At 33.5% G+C, this 23,049-nt stretch overlaps 2 protein-coding genes across 7 annotated transcripts in view; both read right to left on the reverse strand.

The window, feature by feature from the left end:
• Positions 1-6,847: 6,847 nt before the first annotated feature.
• Positions 6,848-11,282, reverse strand: LOC106161051 (uncharacterized). The gene is made up of 7 exons (XM_013537932.2): positions 11,159-11,282; positions 10,051-10,450; positions 9,614-9,736; positions 8,522-8,680; positions 7,890-8,005; positions 7,494-7,599; positions 6,848-7,289 (listed from the first exon to the last, which is right to left on the reverse strand). The coding sequence occupies exons 2-7, from the start codon at positions 10,351-10,353 to the stop codon at positions 7,095-7,097; spliced, it is 1,002 nt and encodes a 333-aa protein (XP_013393386.1). The 5' UTR covers positions 10,354-10,450; positions 11,159-11,282; the 3' UTR covers positions 6,848-7,094.
• A 652-nt stretch (positions 11,283-11,934) lies between these two features.
• LOC106161497 (uncharacterized) overlaps positions 11,935-23,049 on the reverse strand; it is a 42,765-nt gene continuing 31,650 nt past the window's right edge. For 5 of the 6 annotated variants that reach the window (XM_086998959.1, XM_086998960.1, XM_086998961.1 and 2 more), the window contains 13 exons: positions 22,671-22,754; positions 20,978-21,096; positions 19,375-19,479; positions 19,009-19,089; positions 18,542-18,626; positions 17,828-17,990; positions 17,514-17,621; positions 17,169-17,289; positions 16,702-16,836; positions 15,756-15,934; positions 13,783-14,186; positions 13,606-13,662; positions 11,935-13,374 (listed from right to left, as the gene is read on the reverse strand). In XM_086998959.1, coding sequence (XP_086855085.1) covers positions 13,226-13,374; positions 13,606-13,662; positions 13,783-14,186; positions 15,756-15,934; positions 16,702-16,836; positions 17,169-17,289; positions 17,514-17,621; positions 17,828-17,990; positions 18,542-18,626; positions 19,009-19,089; positions 19,375-19,479; positions 20,978-21,096; positions 22,671-22,754 — 1,790 coding nt within the window. In that variant the 3' untranslated portion in view covers positions 11,935-13,225. The remainder of the gene's footprint in view (positions 13,375-13,605; positions 13,663-13,782; positions 14,187-15,755; positions 15,935-16,701; positions 16,837-17,168; positions 17,290-17,513; positions 17,622-17,827; positions 17,991-18,541; positions 18,627-19,008; positions 19,090-19,374; positions 19,480-20,977; positions 21,097-22,670; positions 22,755-23,049) is intronic. The other variant, XM_086998956.1, reaches the window with a different exon arrangement.

A 23,049-nucleotide genomic window follows, 5' to 3' on the forward strand; every position in this document is an offset into this window, starting at 1 on the left:
AAAAAATAGGGGCTAATTGATAGTGAGATATTGTGAAAAGGATTTTCTAGTTTTTGAACATAAACTACTCGCAGATTTGTATATAGGCCTATGTAGGCCTATTCTTTTATTTTCTGCTAAAACTTGAAAAACAACTGTAAATTTGTCTGTTTGTTTGTGTAAATTCCCTAATGGTTAAAGCGCTTCTTGATGATTTGAACTGTACGTGTTTTATTTCTCATTCTACGATAGAATTAGCTAGAAATAACATTATTTAAATATGTTTTGCACACATTTAGACGTAGTCATCTCGCTTTACCGAAATAGACCTATCTGTAGACCTACTCATTGATCTGAAAATCAAAAACCGAATTAAGGTTTCTAAACCCAAAAGTCTTTTACTTATTAAACAACTGTATTTAATTTGTCTGTTTGTTTGTGTGACAATAAAGCGCTTCTTGATGATTTGAACTGTAGGGCGTGTTTTATTTCTCATTCGGGGCCGTAGCAATAGTCCGAAGGTTCATTGGTCCGAATGTTCGCTATAGAACCTTCGGACCAATGAACCCTTGATTAAAAAAAAAACGATGAAAAAGTTACCATTTTTCGGACCAATGAACCTTCGGACTATCGAGACGCCCCCTCTCATTCTACGATACAATTAGAAATAACATTAAATATGTTTTGTAGTCATCTCGCTTTACCGAAACAGACTTATCTGTAGGCCTACTCATTGATATGAACATCAAAAACCGAATTAAGGTTTCTAAACCCTAAAGTCTTTTACTAAAAATGTTCGTTAAATTAATTTTTTCCAAATTTTTATCCTTAGTTGAAAATATATCTTTACTCCGATATTTCATTCAATGTTCATAGCCTATTAACCCCTTTTAGCCCTCGTCATCAAAACGAACGGCAGCCATACTGGAGGGAGACCGGAATCGTCTGCTGCGCATGACCATGTCTACATGTACAATTTAGCATTTAATTTCTGTGTTTTCTTTGATATTAAACTGAGTAAAATGATGAATTACTGCAGGGTATATGATAGAGAGAAGATAAATAACTTTACAAGCGTTCACAGACTGCCTGCAGTGGTAACAATCCAAGGTGTAGGGACGAAAACCGTAAACGGAGGAGAAACTGAGGAGTGGCTTTGAATCAAGACTCATCGGACAAGTAAAGGATAAAACTAATTTATTTTACAGCAAAGAATGAAGACCCAGCTGTGCAGCCTTTAACATAAAAGAAAAAAAAACACAGTAGAAAACTAAAGACCGAGGTGTATAAGTTTGGAGCGCACGTACATTGCATGTTACTAGTGCCCAAAAAGTTTGGGTGGAGAGTGTGTTGTAAAAACGGGTACGTACGGATAAAATTTAGTCCCAAAATATTACACGTCCCTATACTCCCGTTACCGATAGATACATAAAGGAAAAACTGAAAAAACGTCTTTTTAGATTTAAATACCTATAGATCCAATTTTTTACTGCTGTCCTATATATTTGCGTTCCTATAGATACGACGTCCTCATAAACCCACGTCCTTTAAATCCACATACCTATAGATCCACGTATTTTGAGATCCAAATACCGATAGATCCATTACAGGTATGCTTTTGCTCAAAATGGTTGGTATAGGCCTACTATTCAGTACAAAAAATGCACTTCTTTAAAACGACAGCAGGCCTACACATATTAATCCTTTCAGCAATATATTATTCTACTAGCTCGTTTTCACACAATACTCAGTGAAAGAACATAAAAAGAACAAAAATGTGTTCTATATTTCACAACGGTTAGGCCTACTGTTTTAGCGTCAGAACACTGTTTAAAGCGTTCTCAAAATGTAACATTCGAACACGTAAAAAGTGTTCTGAATTTACATGTAAATGTGTTCTAAACAAAACAAAAAAACAAAAAAAAAAAACAAAAAAAAAAAAAAAAAAAAAAAAACATAAAAATGTGTTCTATATTTCACAACGCTCAGTGTTCTGGCGCCAGAACACTGTTTAAAGCGTTCTCAAAATGTAACATTTGCACACTTAAAATGTGTTCTGTTTCATGTTTACGACGCTTTCCCGAACTTTAGAGTGTGATAGACGTGTAGACGCGAACGTACATGTATGTCTTGTTTGAACACCTAATAAATATATAAATACATAAATAAATGAATAAATAATAAATATCAGGTTGTAATTAAGTCAGATCACTAAGTGGATCGGTATTTGCAGCCTCATACCTGTATCACAAATTGATATCGGCCTTTTAGCTGATTACGATGTCAGATAGATGGATCTAGCGGTACCTGGATCTAAAGATACGTGGGTTTATAGAAATCTGTTGGTGGATCTATCGGAACGTAAATTTAACGAGACGTAAATCTATTGAGACGTGTATGTACATGTATAGAGACGTATCTATCGGGACGAATATTTTATTGGGACGTTTATCTATATGGCGGACCCCGTAAAAACGTGTGGAAATACCCAGGCAAGGTTTCGACTTTCAGTATGAAGACTCACTTCATTGCCTTGGGTGTAATTTGTTATCAGTTATGGTGCTTCGGATTTTATCTGCTGTCATCTACCTCTTTAATACCTGGTTAGCATTATTGTCAATTAGTGTCAAGGCTACAGTACAATGTACACAGCTCAGCTGGGCCAATTAAATCAATTACCTGTGTCATGTGTATTTGGAAGTTAGTGGCTTGATTTTAGATTTAGTGTAGCGTTAAGAGTAAATCTGTTTTGTAAGTATATATTCTAGCTCAGGTACCATTTAATTGAATGAACTTACTGAAATGAATTTGAAAAAATTTGAATTCTGTGTTTTCCTACTGTATTATGATGCAAGTTACAATATGAATAAAAATAACTATTGTTACCTTTTTTTGTTAATTTACATTTAGGAAATTGATCTGACATTTTCCCACCAAGCCACACTGAATGATTGGGTGCAAATAAATCTTGGTTATCAAAAAAAAAAAAAAAAAAAATAATAATAATAATAAAAAAAAAGGTGACAGGTACAAAAGGCAGCTAGATGGCACACAAGGTAGAAGCAGCGAAAAAATATTCTTATATCTTTGTGACCAGCTGAGGAGACAGGATCTGAACATCAGGAGAGTGAAATTCAGTGCATGACAGGAGTTATTTAATTGGATTTGTTTATTTATTTAATTGTTCATTTGTTGTTTTAAAGTTGTTATCCTGATAGCTTGCATACAACAAGGACATGCAGGTTTTCTATTTATTTAGAATTGTGAGCAGAAGCACAAGAAGAAATGAAAACACTTTTTCTTTCTCATATTTTTAAAGGCTAAATGGAAAAGTTTGCAAGAAATATAAAATTTTGTATGGTGCACCTCCCACAGATGGTCTGATATGCAGAAACAGATGGCTGTTGTACATGTAGGTTGTGCATTTTTAAATTGTGCCCACCAGTTGTGGAATTCTCCTAAATAAAATTACAAACTGCTTAGTAACACCATCTAAAGCCTTACATACCCACACAGCACATATCAATTGTGAGTCTTCAATCAAGCATTTCTCTAGACAATTAAAAATATACTAAACAGGTTCCTCAAATGATGGTGGCTTGATTCGACTTAATATGCTCATGTACATGTTGCATTGTATCATTAAAAGTATGGAAATATTTTTCATGTCAGTGTTATCAACCAAAAGGAAAGGGACCCTGATAATTTGTCATTGAATTGTGCAACGTTTTGCATTTTATGTTTACTTTTATCCATACAAAATGTGCATTTTCCTATATTTTCAATCAAATAAAGATCAATTCATGAACTGACTTGTTGTTATGTTACATTGAATGTCATAAGTTTGAAAATTACATTGCTTCTGTGAAGGTTTGGACTAATAATAAAATGCTAACAATGTTGCTACTGTGAATGGTTGAATTCATGGTAAAATATTGAACTCTCAAACAACAGTCATGTTACAAATACTTCCTAATGAACCAAAATGAGGCACAAGAATGCTGAAATAATTTCTGACAGCTTCATGATGTACAGTTAAATCATATCTGACAGCAATATTTCTTGTCACAACCCTGCATACTGTCTTCTTTGAGTCCGTAAGGGTTGATCCCGATAGTCAGCTCAAATTTCTCCTTATATCTATCCTTTATGTAAAAAGTTGCTTCTATGAAAGGTTGAACTTATGATTACACAGTAAACTCTCTAAAACTATAACTGTTATTACCCAATGAACAAGAAAAATGAAGTACAAGATAACTGAACTAGCTTCTGACAACATTCCACGATGTTGGGATACAGGGGCAGGTCAGGACTGTCTTGAGTTTATATGGGTCGATCACGCTGATCAGCTGAAGTTTTCACATGTATATACTATTTTCCTTTTGGTGTACTTGATCACGATATGAAGATTATTTCATTTTATTTGGTTCACCTATATTTACGCTACTATTCCCCGTCGTTCTTTCCCTCCAGAATGGCCGCTGGACGAGTGTTACGGAGCAAATATGACGTCACTGTAATGGGTTAATAGTTCTGAAAAGTTATTACAGTTATTATTATGTCAAATTCTCATTGGTCCGAAGAACTACTGGTCTGAAATTATCTACCTCCCTCCAGTCCATGTTGACTCTTGTTTTGCCTTCCACTGCGCATAATAAATACGCCGACTAAGAAGTTAGTTAACATCAAAAGCAGTAGAAAAACACGAATATTAATGAAGTGAGATGCATGCCTTTACTTTTTGTTACTTCTACATATAGAATTCTTGACGCGTACGTTCCGTCATACTTCAATTATTCTCTGCTTTTCCAATAACATGACGGATGAACATTTCATTGCAAATTAAGGTAATTTCATATTTGTGCTTTAAAAGAAAGGTGAAAATCATAACATATAGATCAGATATTTTTTTCTTTTAAAGTAATGTCCACAATATGAAGTAAACGACCGTTTTGAAAATATAACAGCCTTCTTTTATCTTAAATTAAAGTTCGACTTAAAAAGAAAAAATAAAATAAAAAAAAACATTCGGCTCCATTCAAATTTGATAAAAAATAAACCTTCAAAACGACAGCTCTGAACCATAGTATGACCACTCAAGGAAGTTAAATAGGGCCTATTACATCGGAGTGCATTCCCAAAGATTTAATTAGATCGATTTAGATCGATCCATCCGGATGTGGGAATGGGGTCTAACTCCTAGGGCCACTGTGCCTTCGAAACTAGGCCTCTAAATGAAAAAGGAAATGATACATTTTTGTAGAAAGTGAAAGAAGATCGGATGTATATATTGGAACCGGAAAGAAAGTGAAGCGCCACTACTGCCACTTATCTATTAGAACATTACAGAGTTCGTTTGTGAAACTTTTGCTGTTTGGCTTTTTGATGTTATGGTAATACTGTACATGTACAAGGTGCACTGGTAACCGTTCGTTTGGCTTAAAGATGCATACAAAGTCAATTTTTTGTCACAAAAACCAACCAAATGCCAGCATATAGTTTCAAGTAGTATAACTAAGAGAATTACCAAAAGGCATTGTTTAATTTTACCCAAAAATGATGTTTGAACGGATTTTTCTGCTGGCATACTAAGCTGTATGTCAATGGGACAGGAAAGTAGGTCACGAAAGTAGGTTAAATTTACAACCAAAAATTTAAAGAAAGGAGCAGTCTAAAGGTCTTTTATGGCTGATCGAGTGATCTATTCAGTTTATCCCTTGGCACGTCGAATTTATTTGAGTCATATAAGAAGCTAGTAGAAGTGGTTTACATGTGTTACTTGGAATCCACGCTCCACCGATGCTCGGTGCGTATGTACCTTTAAGTCAAGAAAAAAAGAGTGTTCTTAAACCTGTCGGTTTATTGGGTAATTTTGAATTTAAAAAATCGACTTATGTTCTGCAAGTGTTACCCTTGACATTAGGAAAAGTTTTTCATCAATTTTCGTGCCATAATTATGTTGGATCCTACTCGTAAAAGTAAAACAGGCCAACAATAAATTTCAAAGTATTAGGAAAGTTTTATTAAATGTGTCAAATATTTGAAAACTGTTTCTAATAGAACTATATTATATAACCCAGTAGCTGAGCTTCTGCTACAGTTAATTTTCACCAAACAACACTGTTTCTAATGAGATAGCCAAAAAATAATTTATGTTGATGACATTCAGGGCTTGTCTCTACTCAGGTTTTAATATTCACAATAAGAATATAAATAAATAAGCACAATTTTGAAGTTCAATTTTTTATAATTAATTAATATGGAATTGGATGACACATACTAATTTTGAAATAATTTCCCTGAGTATTTCTCATATCACTCAGAAAAAAAAGTTGGCTAATGCTTATATTAATATCAGAACAGCAAAACCAGAAAAAGTTAATCTTTTTACATTAAAATTGAGCTTTTAGTCATAAAATTCCATCTTATATCACAAAATGTACTTAATTTGACTAAAATATTTTGGAAAACAAGCCAGCATGAGCCCATACAATATCATGTGTGTTCCAGATATTCATTAAAACTGCATTCTGATGATTGTACATACACATACAATTAAGTAGACTAGTTATTATAATTTTGATTAAATGTAGTAAATGTAAAAATATATTCTTACATAAAAAAACTCAAATAAATACTAATACAATATTTGAGTGTTTTCAACAAAATTACTAATGGCTCAGCAAGCTACAAACACTATACTATCATCCTAATATATAATACTGACAATTTTAAATAGATCTTTACTTTAAATGCAAAATGGTAGAGATCTTAAGTAACAACTATGTATAAATGTAAAATGATTAAACTGCTTTGAAATACAACAAAATTAGCCTATGAGACTAAGAATAAACAGGTAATTTTTGTCAATGTTTCAACCTTTCTGATTCAAAACTACTACATACTTCATTCAATTCTAATTTGTAAAATAAAAATAGTATTATACTAATATGGAGTCATCTTAAATTTGATTTTGTAACATACCCACCAAAACATATTCTTGTTATTTTGACCTCTTGGCCTTAATTTTGCTGGATTCAATCTCAGAGAACAACTCACTATCAAGGTTTCACATCTCAAAATGGTTATTCAACTGCGCTTTCATTCTATCACAGTCACTTTGGAAACACTCCTACTTTGTGACCTTTACTTTCAGCAAACTGCTTCATCAGATAATCCTGCTGAGTAAGTTGTTTTTCAAATCTAGCACACAGACTTTTCATTTCTTTTATACTCTTATCTTTGTCCTGTATAAGTTTGTTTGATTTTTCTAATTTGGATTCTAATGTAGAGCAGTTATCACAAGCACCCTAAAAATAGAGAGAAAAATGAAATATGAGATCTTTTTACAATCATACCCTTTTAAACCATTGTACCACAGAATATTTCAACTGAATAGTTTCTTAAATTGATATTACTACTTATGTATTCCTGAAATTATCACTGAAACCATCCAAACAAGACCACGAGCATCAGTTAAAAAACACAACAACAGTATAAAAATTCATACTCACAGATGGATTCTTTTTGGATGATCTAAGCTTTAATCTCAGTGTGTCACACTCCTCCTGTATTCTGCTCAGTTCTTTGGTCAGTTCATCAAGCTGCTGTTGGCGCTCCCTGGAATTTATTAGAACAACCACAAGGTATTAACTTGTTACTTAGGATATAGACAAAACGGCTGATAAAAAGTTAAATAAAAGCTTATATATATTAATGAAAAAATAAATCCATTAACCCAACCAAAGTGACACAACAACAAATGGCGAGTTTCCTTTTTTTAAATTTAGATTACAGTCAGGTTAACATCCGGGTTCAAATCAAGAATCAAATGCAACTGTCTTCGCTATTTAGTATAAAACAGTTAAACATATTCCAGCCCTTTGAAAATATGCACGACCATGTATTACCATGAATTCCCTTTTAAGACATCTGCCATTTGTCTCTTCATTTTGTTCAGTTTCTCATCTTTGATTTCAATTTCCTTGTCTTTTTCTGCTTTGATTTCAGTTATTTGATTTTCATGCTATAAAACAGAAAAATGCAAGTGCTAATATTTTGATAAAATACTAGAAGTCACCATCACTAAGTAAGGTAAATAAGAGTGATTGATTTATTTAAATAAGTATTGAAATTGGTTGTGATTGACATATTTCAGTATTGTAATATTATCATACATATTTTAAATGCATTGTATTATATACAACAACCACTGACAGGCACAATTTATGCAATTTGTTCTTGAAAAATAAAAAATTTCCCAGTCCAATCACCTGTTTTCTGCACAATTTTTACTGACCATCACTAATAACTGAGATTCAAACTCAAAAACACTACTGATTTAAGCCATAATTATATGAATGGTTAGAACCTTTTTTCACATTTTTACTTGGCCTAAAAATGCAATTGGTAAAGTCGTTTCATTACTTCAAAAGAATGAACCATCTTCAGGATTAAGTACAAATTTTATGTCAACAAACCCCCTAAAACAGTCTCTAAAGATAGAATTAGTTAGCTCAACTTTCTTGTACATATTACATACTTTGGATATCAATTCTTTTATTTCCCCATCGTGTTTTTCTTTTAATTTTGTGCAATTTTCTTTTTCCTGTTCTAAACGCTCTTCAATGATCTTCAGGTGATCTTTTGTCCTTTGGTGAGCAGCTTTTTCCTGTTCTAAGAGGTCAGTGAGGTCTGCTTCCTACAATATATAAATTCCTAAAAATGTGAATATTCCAAAGATACAAAAGACTTCAATCTAAAATAACTAGTACCCTCGTTGCATACTTCAAAAATACAAACAAATGCATGTATGCCACATAAACATGTTAGTACACACACACACACACACACAGTGAAATGAACTTTGTTTAGAATATTTTCACTTGTTTTCTTTGTTCATAAACTGAAATTTTCACCAATGGAGACAATTTTTTTCAAATGAAATTGTCATAAATCTAATTAATCTGCACTAAAGTCCCTGATTGTAAATTATAACAAGTAAAAAAAACGTAAAAACACACACACACACACACACACACACATTTTTATACAACTCAAGATGATTGTGCTGGTAGTGCACCAATATGAATAACAAAAATCTCAATCAATAAAAGTTGCTTTTTCACTTATTACACTTAAAATCCACAATAAAATAGTCAAATAACAATGGTTGTTATTTGGGTTATCTAACTATCCGAGTTTTAGTATTTGCATTCCTTAAGCACAGTGAAATGCAATTTCTGGGTCATTTAACATGAAGCAGAAACCAGATAGCATCCACTGTTTACACTAAGAAAATGAACAAACATCTTTATAAACTAAACCCATTGATAAAGAATTGAATGTGAGCAGTATGACTTGATGCAAGCTTAACAAAAAGAAAAAAAAATTAAACTGAATGAAATAATTCAAGTTGTTGACAGGACAAAATTGACTTAACCTGATGCTGAATGGAGGTAGATGCCATTAAAATATAAAATTTCAATTTAAAAAAGAAATTCATAAAATTCACTGTTATAATTCAATTAGGAAACCAGTTTAAATTTAAACAAGTTACAGCAGCAAACTATCATTTCTTGAAACTACATTTTCAAAACACAGTTCCTTAGTTCACATAATCAAAAACCAATACCTGTCTTGATAATTGTTCCTGAAGCTCTTTAATCAGTGCTTCCTTTTCTGCAATCAGTGCCCTGAGTTCATCTATGATTTTCTGCAAATCCTCTATTTTCTGCTTTAATTGTTTTTCTCTAGACTGCAAGTAATAGTTGCATCAGAAATGAAAGATTCATGCATTCCAAGGACAAAAAAATCTGTTCTGTTTTACTACAGCAACTAAAAATATTGTTTCAATATTGATGTGGAAATTATTAGATAACTCACACCTGTGAGCAATTTGCATTTGTGAAAACTTCAGATTTTTATAGTGCAGTGATTTGCTTTGTCATAACATAGATACTGCCTTAAAGAGTTGGGAATAGTAATTATTACATAAATCTCACTCCCCACATCATGTTGTATCTCATTGGCTTAGTTTATTTAATTTAAAAAATCCATACAGATTATTACCAAAGCCTCCTTGAGTTCTTTGGATGCTTTATTTTCTTGAAGCTTTTTGTCCTTCCCATCATCACTTTTGCCTCCTCCAGAATTTGACCTAGGACTGGCATTAATTTTTTTCCTGGGTGATGGCGTTTTCTCTACCACTGGTTTCTCTTCCTTATCTGGACTGCTACGAGGAGGGGGAACATTCATTGCACTCCCATGCAGCAAGTAGCCACCTCTGATAGATGGGAATTTTGGAATAGATTCTGCCAAGGCATTGTTATAGTTTACAGACCCAAGTGGTCTCATTTTCTTTGTGTTAGACATGATGTTTTTCTACAGCTACTGTAATCTTTCCCAGCAAACACATGTACTGATTTATCCTGGTCTATGTAGTTTGTTCCATTGATAGGTAATTGTAAAGCTGAAATGAAATATAAACTAATAAAAGAAAGATATGAATTGTTCATTTTTATTCCTACAGGCGAAGATTGTGTAAATAGCATCATACTGATTTTTTCTTTTTTTTTTTTTTTTTTTTTTTGTGTGTGTGTGTGTGTGTGTGTGTGTGTGTGTGTATTATTTTGACAATATCATGGTTTTCTAAACACAGCAAGCTAACAAAGAAATGATATATGTACAGTGTGCTCAGTAAAACGAACACTTTTTCTTTATAGTTTTTATATACTGTATTTTTTTACATTCATAATAGCATTACAGTGAATATAAAATGTAATTAAAGGTGCTTAAATACTGATTGTGATTATTTCAAATATTTGGACTTGGTACATGTATAGATACTTAGTACACCATTTTTATTTAATTCCTATTTAACTAGAACAAAGACGTCCGAATAAATAGAGGAGGCATGCATTTAATTGACAAATCCACCACAAAGACTGACAGAAACTTGGTGACATATTGCGTGGTCATGATACAAATATTTTTACAACAAGTGACTGGGCTAGTTTGCAAACTCCCTGACCCTGTCACAGCGTCAGTGTCAAACGTGAAGTCAAAAAATATATGAAGTCGACTTCTTCTCTAATGTTCGGGAGAATTTACCATTAAATGTAGCATAGCAATGCTATCACATCGTTTGGCATAAACAAAAAGACTAAATGACACTTACCTAGCTGCACATTAAACCTATTGGGAGAAATAAAAACAGCCAGCGACCAGGTAACTATGCTGGCAAGTCGAGGTCGTGTAAACAACCTCATATCCCGCAGCAAAGGTCACAAGGCAATGTGATTAGTTTAAAAATATTTTGTCGCACCTAACACATTCATGCACTTCATTACTTTTTCAGGTTGACGGTCATTTGGGGCAGGGTCCGTTTTCTAATGTAATCAATGTTATTTCCACGAAAAAAAAATTCCCCTACCGTGCATGGTTAATGTCACCCTTTTTATTCAAAATGCTCTATAAGCTTTACTGAAAGAACAAAATCTGTTTTACACACTGTTTGCTGTCAGCAGAGACTGGGCGTGTAGATCAAACCTGGTAAATTGATTATGGAATGCGACATTCGTATACATGTGTACAGTCACTGATTTCAACAATTGCTAATCTATATGTATATATATATATATATATATTTATTTATCTATTTATTTGTCTGTTCTATGTTCTAGCCACTAGTATCGTATTGTAATTGATTATACCTTTATGTGAAGGTGTTTGTCAATAAAGAATCTGAATCACACCACTGTATGCATACCTTTCATGTCATTTGTTATGCCAGTCCAGTAAAATTTTGCTATTTTAAACTTTCAATTAAACTATTCATTATTTATCAAAATAGTTGCAGCGAAAAAGGATTAAAATAGATGTAGTTTATAACTAGGGCCCATCATGTTAGTTTAGTGGGTCCTAGTTTATGATTAACACAACAAAAATTGTAAACTGGGAAATATATTTTTTATTAATTTAACAATAACACATATCTTTGTACACAACAGGTGAATGTGGTTTAATATACACATGCAAATGATTAATTTTTCTAATTAAAGCTCATTTTACAGTGAGTAATACTACATGTACATCAATCATAATGAAAGAAATGGTCCTTTCTCTTTAAGAGGTTTTGATACAAAAAGACAATGACTAGGGGGTCTATGATATAAAAAAAGGAGGGCCCTAACATCTGTTTCAAGGATGTGTTCACAACCTTCAACAATCAATACACTAGTGAGGCAGAATTTCAGTTTCTTCATCTGAGTGATGCACCATCTACAATAGAAAGTTTGACAGTTCAATACAATAAGGAAGTATTTGTGGAAGAAGTTTCCTCCTAACAAAAGCATTAAGGAACTGATTGTAAGCTTTAAAAAACCTTTCACATTTCATCCTTCACTGGTCAATATAATTTTGAGATAACCATAATGTTGAAATATCAAAAACTTGAAGTTTTTACTGTGATCTTGTTTTCCATTTTCAAAAACATAATGCAATTAAAATATTTGCTCAAGTACAGGTATCTACACAGTTTACACTTTGTACATAACATGACTAGTGATACTACTTTAGCTAGATGAAAGTATTATGCAGGAGACACAGTTTGAGTCAGTTTCAAACGTGATGTGCTATCTTAATTGAGCATAAAATCACTTTAAACCTGCAAGAGATGCAAGATATCTTTGTAAATTCTTACTTTAATGTTTCCTTTTTCTTTGCAACACGCAATAAGATAACCCTGTTTCATACAATTGTACATGCAAGCATTGACATTGTGTTCTTCTCACACAAAATTAATAAAACAGGTATACCTTTGGCAAGGTTCTCGATTTCATAGCTACACTGAGATCAAGTTTGAGCAAAACTTTCTTTTTACAATGTCTTGGATGGCAAAAAAAGATGAGGACAATAAAATAACAGAGTGCTTTTTAAACAATTTAGAAGTGAATGACCTCAAATCTATTGCTGTTGTTTTTTCAAGCTGGCAATTGCAAACCAGAAATAAAAGCTACCATTTTTTATGATAACATGTATTGAGAAGATGATATTATCCCTACAGAAATAACAGTTTTACTCTGGGGTTCCAACGGTGTACAGATTAAATTAGAGATTTGCTAACAATCATAATATCACAGACACACAGGTGAACCTATCATCTGGGAGTACATCTTCTTTTTGGGCTGTCTTGTAGCTACCACTAATGAAGGTGGTTACTCCACGGAAACCTCTGGACCATGTGTTACCTAGGTGCTGCGACCTTTGGTTTCTTTTTCACTTTAGGTGGTCCTCTTTGTGCCTCTTGTGTCAGATGCTGATAGTCCAAAATCTGTCCTTCTAACTGTGCAAGTTCTTGTTCTAATTTCTGGTTCAGCTGGTCTTGAGGTAGATCTAAAAAAATATCAAAAACATTTCTGAACAATCAGTTTCAGTGCATCATATAACATCAATCTGATAGGAGCAAAGCGCATCAAAGGTGAGGCTTCTGAAGCTATTTTGTTCACTTGCAAGAAAAAGAAAAAAAAACTTACTGGGTATGTTAATACATTTTCAATAAATATATAAGATCAACTGCAACAAAAGTTTGTCCTCTGCAGGTATTGAACATTACAAAAAACATACCTCGCTCTGGGGATGCCTTATGTCCTGAGGGTGATGTTGAAGTCTTGTTGGTGTCTGCTTGTGAAACAGAAACAAAAATAATCAATTTCAAAGAGCAAAAAGCAAAGAGAACAAAAAAAGGAGTTAATCTTCAAGCTATCCATTACTTTACCTAGTAAACAATTATTTAATAAATACCTTTGCTTATCTTTTTCCCAACTTTTCTCCCATCATTTCTCAGATCTGGAGCCCCTTGCACTTCACTCTGTGATCCCCTTGGTGGAAGAGATTGTGGAGGAACAGATTGTGGAGGAACAGATGTTCCACTATGACTCATAACAGGGGGAGGACCTTGAGAGGGTCCTGGAACAGTCCCTAGTGGGGGGCCAGAATTCCAATAGCCAAAGGAATCATAGTTGTTTCTTTGGTAATCTTGATACTGCTGCCTAGGGATTTTATCAGCCCCTCTTTGACCATGATAGCCATAGTTATTTGGACTGCCACCCTGATGTGGATTCTGGACATTAGCAGGTTCCTGGTTTTGTTTTTGCTCCAACTGCTGCTGGAACTTGTCCGAGTATGAAGTAGGTGGTTTTGTCCGACTGGAAAAAAGCAGCAATAAAAGGGTTAAATATAGGTTAAAATGTATCTGTATAAAATGAGGAAAGGTGGCTAAGTGAACAGCCCTTTAAACTAGAGGATCAGAGAGGCGATACCGCCTCTGAATATTGTACCACCAGCTGGAGCAAGCGCATTCGTATAGACCCCCACATACACAAAATAAGGGACACAGCCACCAGTCTTTTGCTTGACAAGCTGTAAAAATGCAATCAACAAAAATTTTCAAAATATGCAAAAAAATATATCAAAAGTTCATCAAAAGGTAGGTGAAAGGTCAATTTCACAGTAAGATTGCCAGTATATGACTTCCTATTCAAGTCCAATAGTAACTATGGACCTATCTCTGCCAGTTTTGGATATGAAAGGGAAGCAAAATATGCAAAGTTTAGTTCATGGTGAAAAGTAGTCAGGCGGCTCAGTCCAAATTTTATCCAGAATTGTGCAAAAGATGATAACAGTATGAAATTTTCCACGATGAATGACCATTGGGTGTTTGTCAACCCCCTGACCCAAAATAGATGAACACCCAATGGTTATTCATCGGGGAAAGTTTCATGCTTTTATCATCTATTGCACAATTCTGGAAAAAATTTGGACTGAGCCACCTGACTATACCGTACTGCACATTTTGCTTTCACCACCAATATGTACTTTTTGATAGCGTAACTCGAAAACCATTTGGAATACAAAAAAACGAAGACCACCTCCAGTGTTGGGCTTTACATGCTCTACAAAATGCAAAAAAGAATGGGTCTCTAGCATTAACGGTTCCCGAATTAGAGACAGTTTTCAGTTTCGGCATCTTATGGCCGTTACTCCAGTGAAAATGCACCAATTGACCCCAAATTCACAGAGATGAAAGATGACCTGAAGGGTAACACTTTCCAACAATATTATTGGTTAAGTCTGTGTGGTGTCTGAATAACAGGGCAAAAATATTTTTTTTCATAAAAAATATTATTTTTTTGAAAATTTTGGCCCGTTTGACCTTGAAGTAAAGGTCAAAGGTCAAATCCAAGGGCATATTTGAAATCTACACATATGACTTTTGGAAAGCCGTCTGTAGAAATTTTTCCCATAACCCCTTCCGTAGGGTAGATAATTAGCATTTAATTTTGCCATTTTTGGACAAGGGTGCATAGCAATGAGTGCCACACCCAGACCCTAATACCGGCAAAGCCCAAATTTTACGTGGAACGAGCTGAGATTATAGGTGACCTAAATCCAAGAGATGGGTACGGGGGCCCTTACCGTCTAGGAGGAGAAGCGGTAACGGTAGCCGTCCGGCGGAGCCGGCGGAACGATCCGGACGAGACCGAAACCATGTGTACCGCCAGCGCTAACGCTGGTGGTACAATGACAATACATTTAGAGTACTGTAAGGGTTTATCATACAGATATGAAAAATAAGGTTTTTCCTGTGCTTACAGTATCCTTAAATCTTATCTTTATCTACTCAAACTAATATTATTCTCATAAAACCATGTCCAAAACATCTGATTGACATCCCCCCCCAAAAAAAAAAAAAAAAAAAAAAAAAAAAAACTTACGCCTTTGGAGCAGGTGGTAGCCTATGTGGTGGCCTGTTTCCTGGGTGAGGAGGTGGCAGTGGATTGGGGTGTTGTCGCTGTGGTGGAGAATACTGGTATCCATTGGGACCACCAGGTGGCACATCATATGGATTACCTCCGTGGTGGTTATTGTATGGTAAAGGGGGCAGGTCGTTTGGCTGAAATATGATACCGTTTGGATCAGATATAACTAGATATGTTCTTGATACAGATTACTTAATGCATAACCTTAAATCAATCAAATTGGCTTAGACCAGTTATCCAACTCAATTTAGATCATAAATGGTTTGCTCTTTAAATCTATGGTTCAGCACTTTTTTAAAGTTTAATTTTATTAATGAAGGACAAATGTGATTAAAGTGCATTGTTTAACTTTTTTATCATCAGCTGATAAAAGCTTTTTAGAAGTACTTTATTTCAAAAAGAATCAAACCATGAAAAAAGGAATAAGGGAGTAATGCACTTCCAATTCACACCAAATACTTTTAAAAATCAATGTCAAAATTAAAGCACATGGAAATTTCATTTCAAATAAAAATACCAAGTCTTAATTATATCTTTTAAAAAGTACGAGTTGTACTTGTTTTATGTGCCAACACTGTGAGTTCTCTTTACAGCATAAAATTGTATGCTTTAACTTACTGGTATAATTGGCTACAATGGTAAAAAACACAAAGTTGACTAAAATCACATACTGTATAAATACTTCTCAAAAATGAGCACCATCTTCATGCAGACATACAACTAATTGGTTCAAAGTCTTTGAACATATAATTTTGTATCTGCTTGTCCACAATTGCTACCATGTACTATACTTCTTCCCCCCCCCCCTTTTATTTGACTACTAATTAATATCAATATTAGGAATAAAGAAAGCATATTCCTACATATGAATACATAATCAAAATCTTCAATCCCAACTTACTGATGATCTCGACCTCCCATGTAACTGGTACCTGTCCCCCTGTGCTGGGGGTGGTGTGTACCAGGCATCCCTGGGGTCACGGCTCCGGGCACTGCTCTGAGAGCTGGGGGAATCATACCAGTATTGCTGCCGAGACTGAGTAAAAAGAAAGAGGGAAAGAAATAAAAATAAGCAGGAGCATAAAAAACTGAAGAATAAAGCAGAATCAAATACAAACATAGAAAATGGTAATGATAAAGTAAATAAAAAAGCATAGTGCACTATAGTAGGAAATAACAAAGTTTTTTTATACTCCACCAAAAGATTTAGATAAGTTAAATAATTAAAATACACTAGATAATTAATAAGAAAAACTCATCTTGCAAGATTCGCCTCAAAATATAATGCAGTTATAAATAATACAAGCTGCAAAAATACAATATATAAGTGTCGATCAAATTACACTGCAATAAAATTTTTTTTCTTACCTGATAGTATGGTGGTGTTTGCAGAGGAGTGCTGTCATAGGAAGGAATCCAGTCATAGGTTGATCTCTGTGAATATCCAGATGACCTGGCACTGTACAGGGACGGGGATCTTGTCATTATTCTGAGAGAAACAAACAGACACAAATATCAAACACATGGAATACAGCATTGAATACATGTTGTAAAATGGTTAACATGTAACTTAGACACTATAAAATTCGGTAAAGTGAAAAGCAGCATGCAATAAAAAATTATTGGGACCACAGAAAAATGAGTTATTATATTTTTATTTTAACCAAAATACCATAAACGTTCTGTTTGAGGTGAAAGACACCAAATGCCTACCTGTCAAGCTGCTCCAGCTTCCTTAGTAGTTTTTCATTTTCTCTTGAGAGCATTTCATGTTCTCTCTCAATTTTATCTTTGCCTGAGTGGAGACCAGAGTTCTGTGACCTGATAAAAAATTAACACTTTATGATTTGAAGGAAAATTCAAATTTACATGGAAAAGTGCAACAATGCAAATTGTCTAGCTTTGAAGAGAAATGTAATTTCATTGTAGGTGCTCACACCATTCAAACAAATTTTTATTATTTACCTAGCCTTCATAAAATGATCATAAGGCTTATAAAATAATGCAATAATTATCATTTAACATACCTGAGTGTTTCATTTTCTATCATGTACTCTTGCAACATCTCATAAAGTCCATTGTCATTCAGTGCAGCACTGGTGTCACTGAGTATGGAGTCCTGTTTGGGCACTGCACCACTGGCACCTGTAGGGTTTACTGCTGCCTCTTCGCGGTCTTTTTCAAGTTTCACTGGAAGTTTGAAACCAAATATTTAAAAAAAATTTGAGTATGTGCTTAAGAGACCAATTCTTGATTAAATAATTTCTTGTCTCAAAACAAAATTATCCAAAAACACCTGGAAAAATCACTACCCTGCAGGTGAAATGTTTTTAATATAAAACAAGTAATTTACAAGAATGAGAAAATCTACCAAATGTTTTACAGTTTGGGTAACAACAGATTACATGACAACAGAATAAAACTTCAATGACCTATTATACAGATACTGACACATTACATCACATGACAAGCTGAACTTTTCCAAAATGCTTTTTAGCACATCCAGTCAACACTAATAAAAATATATGTGCTTGAGGTTTTAAAAAATCTGTGATGCAACTGTCAAAGCATATTTTACAACATCTTAATGAGGTAAAAAATGTCCTCAAATCTTTTTATTGAACTAATGAATGCATGGGCAAAATACAAAGTTTCTCTTTATACCATTAAAACTACATTCTTGGGTGTGAAAAAAATTGGACTGAATACTATTATAGCATTACAAGAAAAGTAGTTCTTACTTTTAGTTGCTTGTCTCAGCAACTCCTTGAAACCTTCATCATTTCCTTTTGCTAATTTGCCCTTTGGTTTGTCGGGAAAATTTAGCTAGAAACATAAAACCGTAAGTAATTGCTAATGTACATTCAAGATCGTTTAAAATTGTTCAATGCTCCTATTTTGGAACAGACAATATGTAACTTTTGTGAGTTGTACTGTGCATCAATTAAGCTGCTTTATTAACAGTACATACAATTTTAGCCAAAGAGTTGAATAAGCACAGAAGATTGGGTATAATTTTAATTTTTCCATACCTACAATGTAAACACTATGCCACAATGAAAGAAATACAGTGTGCCCATAATTTTTTTCCTGTTCTGTTCTCTTATTTGTTATGTGGATAGCTTCAACTTAGCAACCCACAAAGAATAAATATCAGGCAAAAAAAAAAGACATTTTTAATAAACCAACAACTTTGCCCTAGTCTCACCTGCTGTCTGAGATAATGGTTTTCCTGCCTGAGAACTTTCAGCTCCTTCTTTAAACTAATAAGCAAGCTCTCCCTAGGATCCTGAATAAGAATAAGTATCGGCTTAGAAAAGACCACAAAAAAGATTTTTAAATATTACTTCTAGGTTATGTTGATATAACCTTTCACGTGAAAAGGCCTTTGCATGAGAGGTCCAAGTGACTATTCTTTGTTACAGACTTTATTTCCATAAAAAGAGGTAGTTGAAAAACTTGAGATACCGACAGCTGAAATTTCAATATTAATTTCAGGCTCTTGGGTCAAAGTTAGCAAACAGACCATGTCATGGTTACAGTCTGGTGAGTTTGGCTATGATGTCAGACTTACAATTTGTACAACGGGCTTGTTCCTAATCTTCTTGGCTCTGTTAGCATACCTCAAAGTATTCATAGTTTCCCCAACATTTGAAGCTGAAGGGGAAATACAGGCGATCTGAAAAAAAAAAAGTTAACAATACACATCCAACTATTCAACAATACAGTAATGATTAAAGTTTTTAAAAAAAGACATATAATTGAAAGACTGAAAGTTAAGAATTTTGGATAGTATTACATTTTTCCTTTTTCATTTACTGAACAACTTTTGGTGAGGTGGCGTAAATTGTAAAACATTTGAGCATACAGGAAAAGTTGGTTGTATCAAACTTCAGGAACACCAGTTTATGCTTAACTGAGGTTAAAAGAACCATTTATGTTTAACTTAAATTCTCATAACCTTTCTTAGTACTGTATACATAATTCATGCAAGTAATCACCAAAGAGTTGAAGGTTATTCACTCATTTTTTATGATTTCTTTAGGAGATTTTACTGACAGGCATAATCTACTTCCATATAACAGTAGTTGAAAATCAACCTTCACATCTGGTAACCTTTGAAACTGTGCAAATTTCAAATAAAAACTTCCTTTCAGTCCTTTTTAAAGTTCTTCTATGTGCTCTTTCACAAAAAAGAAAAAATATTCTGTGCCCTATTACAAATTTTTGGATCAATGTAATGGTAAATTGTTCAAATAATATACAAACAGTCAATTATACACTTAATAGTTTTGGGGATTAATCAAATTAATCAATTATAAATATCAGTTTATGCCCTGGGCTATTTTCTAATTCCTGAATTCAAATTACTACAGTAGAATTTCTATTCAATCCAGATAAAGAGCACCAACTTTCAATACTTAGCCATATCATAATTTGCAAGCACTTTTATGAATATTTATGACTTTTTGTGAAACCGATTACAACTTAACATATTTCTTTGAACTTAAAACATAATGTGACTGCTACATGTATTTGCAAAAAACATGATCAATAGCTACAAACAAAAGATAAAATGGCTAAAGATTTTTAGCTAATAATTCAGGCCTCATGAGTGGTAATTGCCATTTGTAACTTGGAGCTGCAGATTTGTGATTGCAACTGTCTAATTAATGACTGACTGCAACTTTGTGGTCCGACTGTAAAAATTTTGCCAACCCAAGTACTATAAACTACAAACAATGCATTAGGCCAGCTTTTATCTAGGTCTCTTGCTGTTTACAAATTAATGACAGTGAATTAATACTGAAGAAGTGTGAACTCTATAATATTAGACACACATGGACCTGAAAGGACAGGTGAGAGACTTGCAGTTTATAATGTAGTGCTCGCAGTAAGCATCCTTTTAATCAGACCATGAAATCGCAGTTTAAGTCATTAATTTGGCAATCACTATCATAAATCCATAGGTCCAAGTCACAAAAAGCAATTTCATGTGTTTGGGCCATAATCATGAATTTGATATTCATTGATGAAAACACGTCATTTGATTAGCATAATTTTTCTAATATCTAATGAAATGATTTGGAATAAGTAAACTTTTTATTTAAATCATGTTTGAACAACGGACATTTATGTTTACAATGAAAAATGAAAGATCAATTATATAATCTTACCATTAAAGCTACACCATTTCCCCCTAAACTGTCTGCCAGTAGCTTTGTCAGCTTGCTGTCCCTGTAGGGAATATGTCCCTGTCTCTTTTTAGCATCGCCCAAAGCAGATATACAGTTGCCTACAAAAAAGAGACAAAAACCATCCATCAAAACCTTGGTGAAATACTGTTCTCTGCATCTGGCATATTAACAAGTAAACTCTAAATATCTGGATCATTATTCCAACTTGCAGTGTGAAGAAGAAACAATGGGTTATCAAACTGAGATAACAAATTGTCTGGCAGTGTTATATATTTATATTTAATGTATAGATTTGCAAAGAAAAAAATATCTACATATTTAAATTGAGATATCATCTGTTGACTGCATACAGAACAGATGGACCATAATAACAATCATCAGAATGCAGGAGGCAAACAAAGTACAAACATACGAAAAGAAAAAAAATGTAATGATCAAATAACAAAGCAATGGGTTCCAACATGCAACTTTCTCTCTTACTGATTCTACTGGGACACTAAAAATATTTGGGTAGCATAAATTACACAATTGGGAGAATTGAGTCTCATGAAAAGTAGCAATGAGCCAGAAGGTATGTAAATAATTTCTTTTTGTATGAGGTACAAAAAGAAAACTTGTATTTAATAAAAGGAATAATTTTTTTTCAGACAATCTTTGGAAAAATTATGAATTATATATATTATTTCAATTTTTTCTGTGCAGTTTTTATGTCATAAGTGGGAAGAACTTGAAACACTTTCTACTTTGCCCAACCTAATGGAGTCTATTAATGATAACAAAGACTCACTTAACTCATTTTTGCCTTTAAGTATTTACGCCTAAAATCAATACCATGTGTAAACACAACCAAGGTATGAGAACATGATGACTGCAAGTCATTAATCTCAAGAATCATGTCACTTTATGGATGTTAAGTGGAATGACATCTTAATACTTATTTAGGGCACACTACACTCAGACTGTTCACAAAATGAGCGTATCCTAGCACACCTCATTTTTATTAATTATTGAATTCCAATTATCCAAATCTTGACTGATGATTGACTGACTTAACCAGACTTCAATAAGGGGTTACATAATTCAGTAGACCACCAGGAAGCTAATTCATCAAATAAAATGATATAATACTAATACCAACAAAGACAGAGTTCTTGGAAGTGAGAAATAATCTACAGTTGACTGAGCTAACTGCCATGAAGCAATGTAAAGTACACTGTTCATTTAATACTAAATGAGCCATACTTTTAAATCCACCTGCTCAGTCAATCTTTAATGAAAAGCTATATACCAGTGTGGTCGCTAAAAACAACATTTGTGTCTCAATAATCACGAGGTTTGATCTAAAGTAACAAATAATCTTACAGACTTACATGCTGACAAAAATTTCATTTAAATACAACTTAATAAGTCCAAAAATCAAACAGTTTCTTTCTAAGCATTACCATGCTGCATCACTGACCATTTTTTCAACCATAATAATTCACACACCCATGGAAGATAATCTTTTAAGTTTAATCTGTAAACTACTTGTCAAAAGCACATTTTTAAAAATAAATAGAAGTCAGTGTTTGCGGGGACCTTACTGGACAAAAACAGGGAAAGGACATTGTTGTACTGTATGGCGCCACTGTGTGATGTTTATGTTTACCCTTCACTTTAAGGTGTTACTCACCTAGCACCAGGAGACTCTTGTTGATGTTGTTGCTTTCTATCAACTGTTCACCTGAGGAACCAGAATCTTTCACCTTTTCACTACCTGTAACACATATATATAAAGGCTTTTATTCTTTTAAAACAATTACATACGTTATATAGCACTTTTTTATGCTCTAAAGAAATAAATAGGACATACATTTGCACTTTTTCTTTTCTCTATATTTATTCTGTACCCAAATTTTCTTGACCTTTACAGTAACTTTTTCGTTGATAAAAATATCAAACTTAAATATTTTTGTTTATCCCTTCTTAAGAGGCACAATTTTTATGTCCACTTAAACATCTAAAAACAGTCACACATTGTAATGTAATTTTTTCTCTTTATCCCAAAAAGC

Source organism: Lingula anatina, chromosome 1 (genome assembly GCF_051362555.1).
Source record: "Lingula anatina isolate TDL-2025a chromosome 1, LinAna3.0, whole genome shotgun sequence".
Taxonomy (NCBI): Eukaryota; Metazoa; Brachiopoda; class Lingulata; order Lingulida; family Lingulidae; genus Lingula; species Lingula anatina.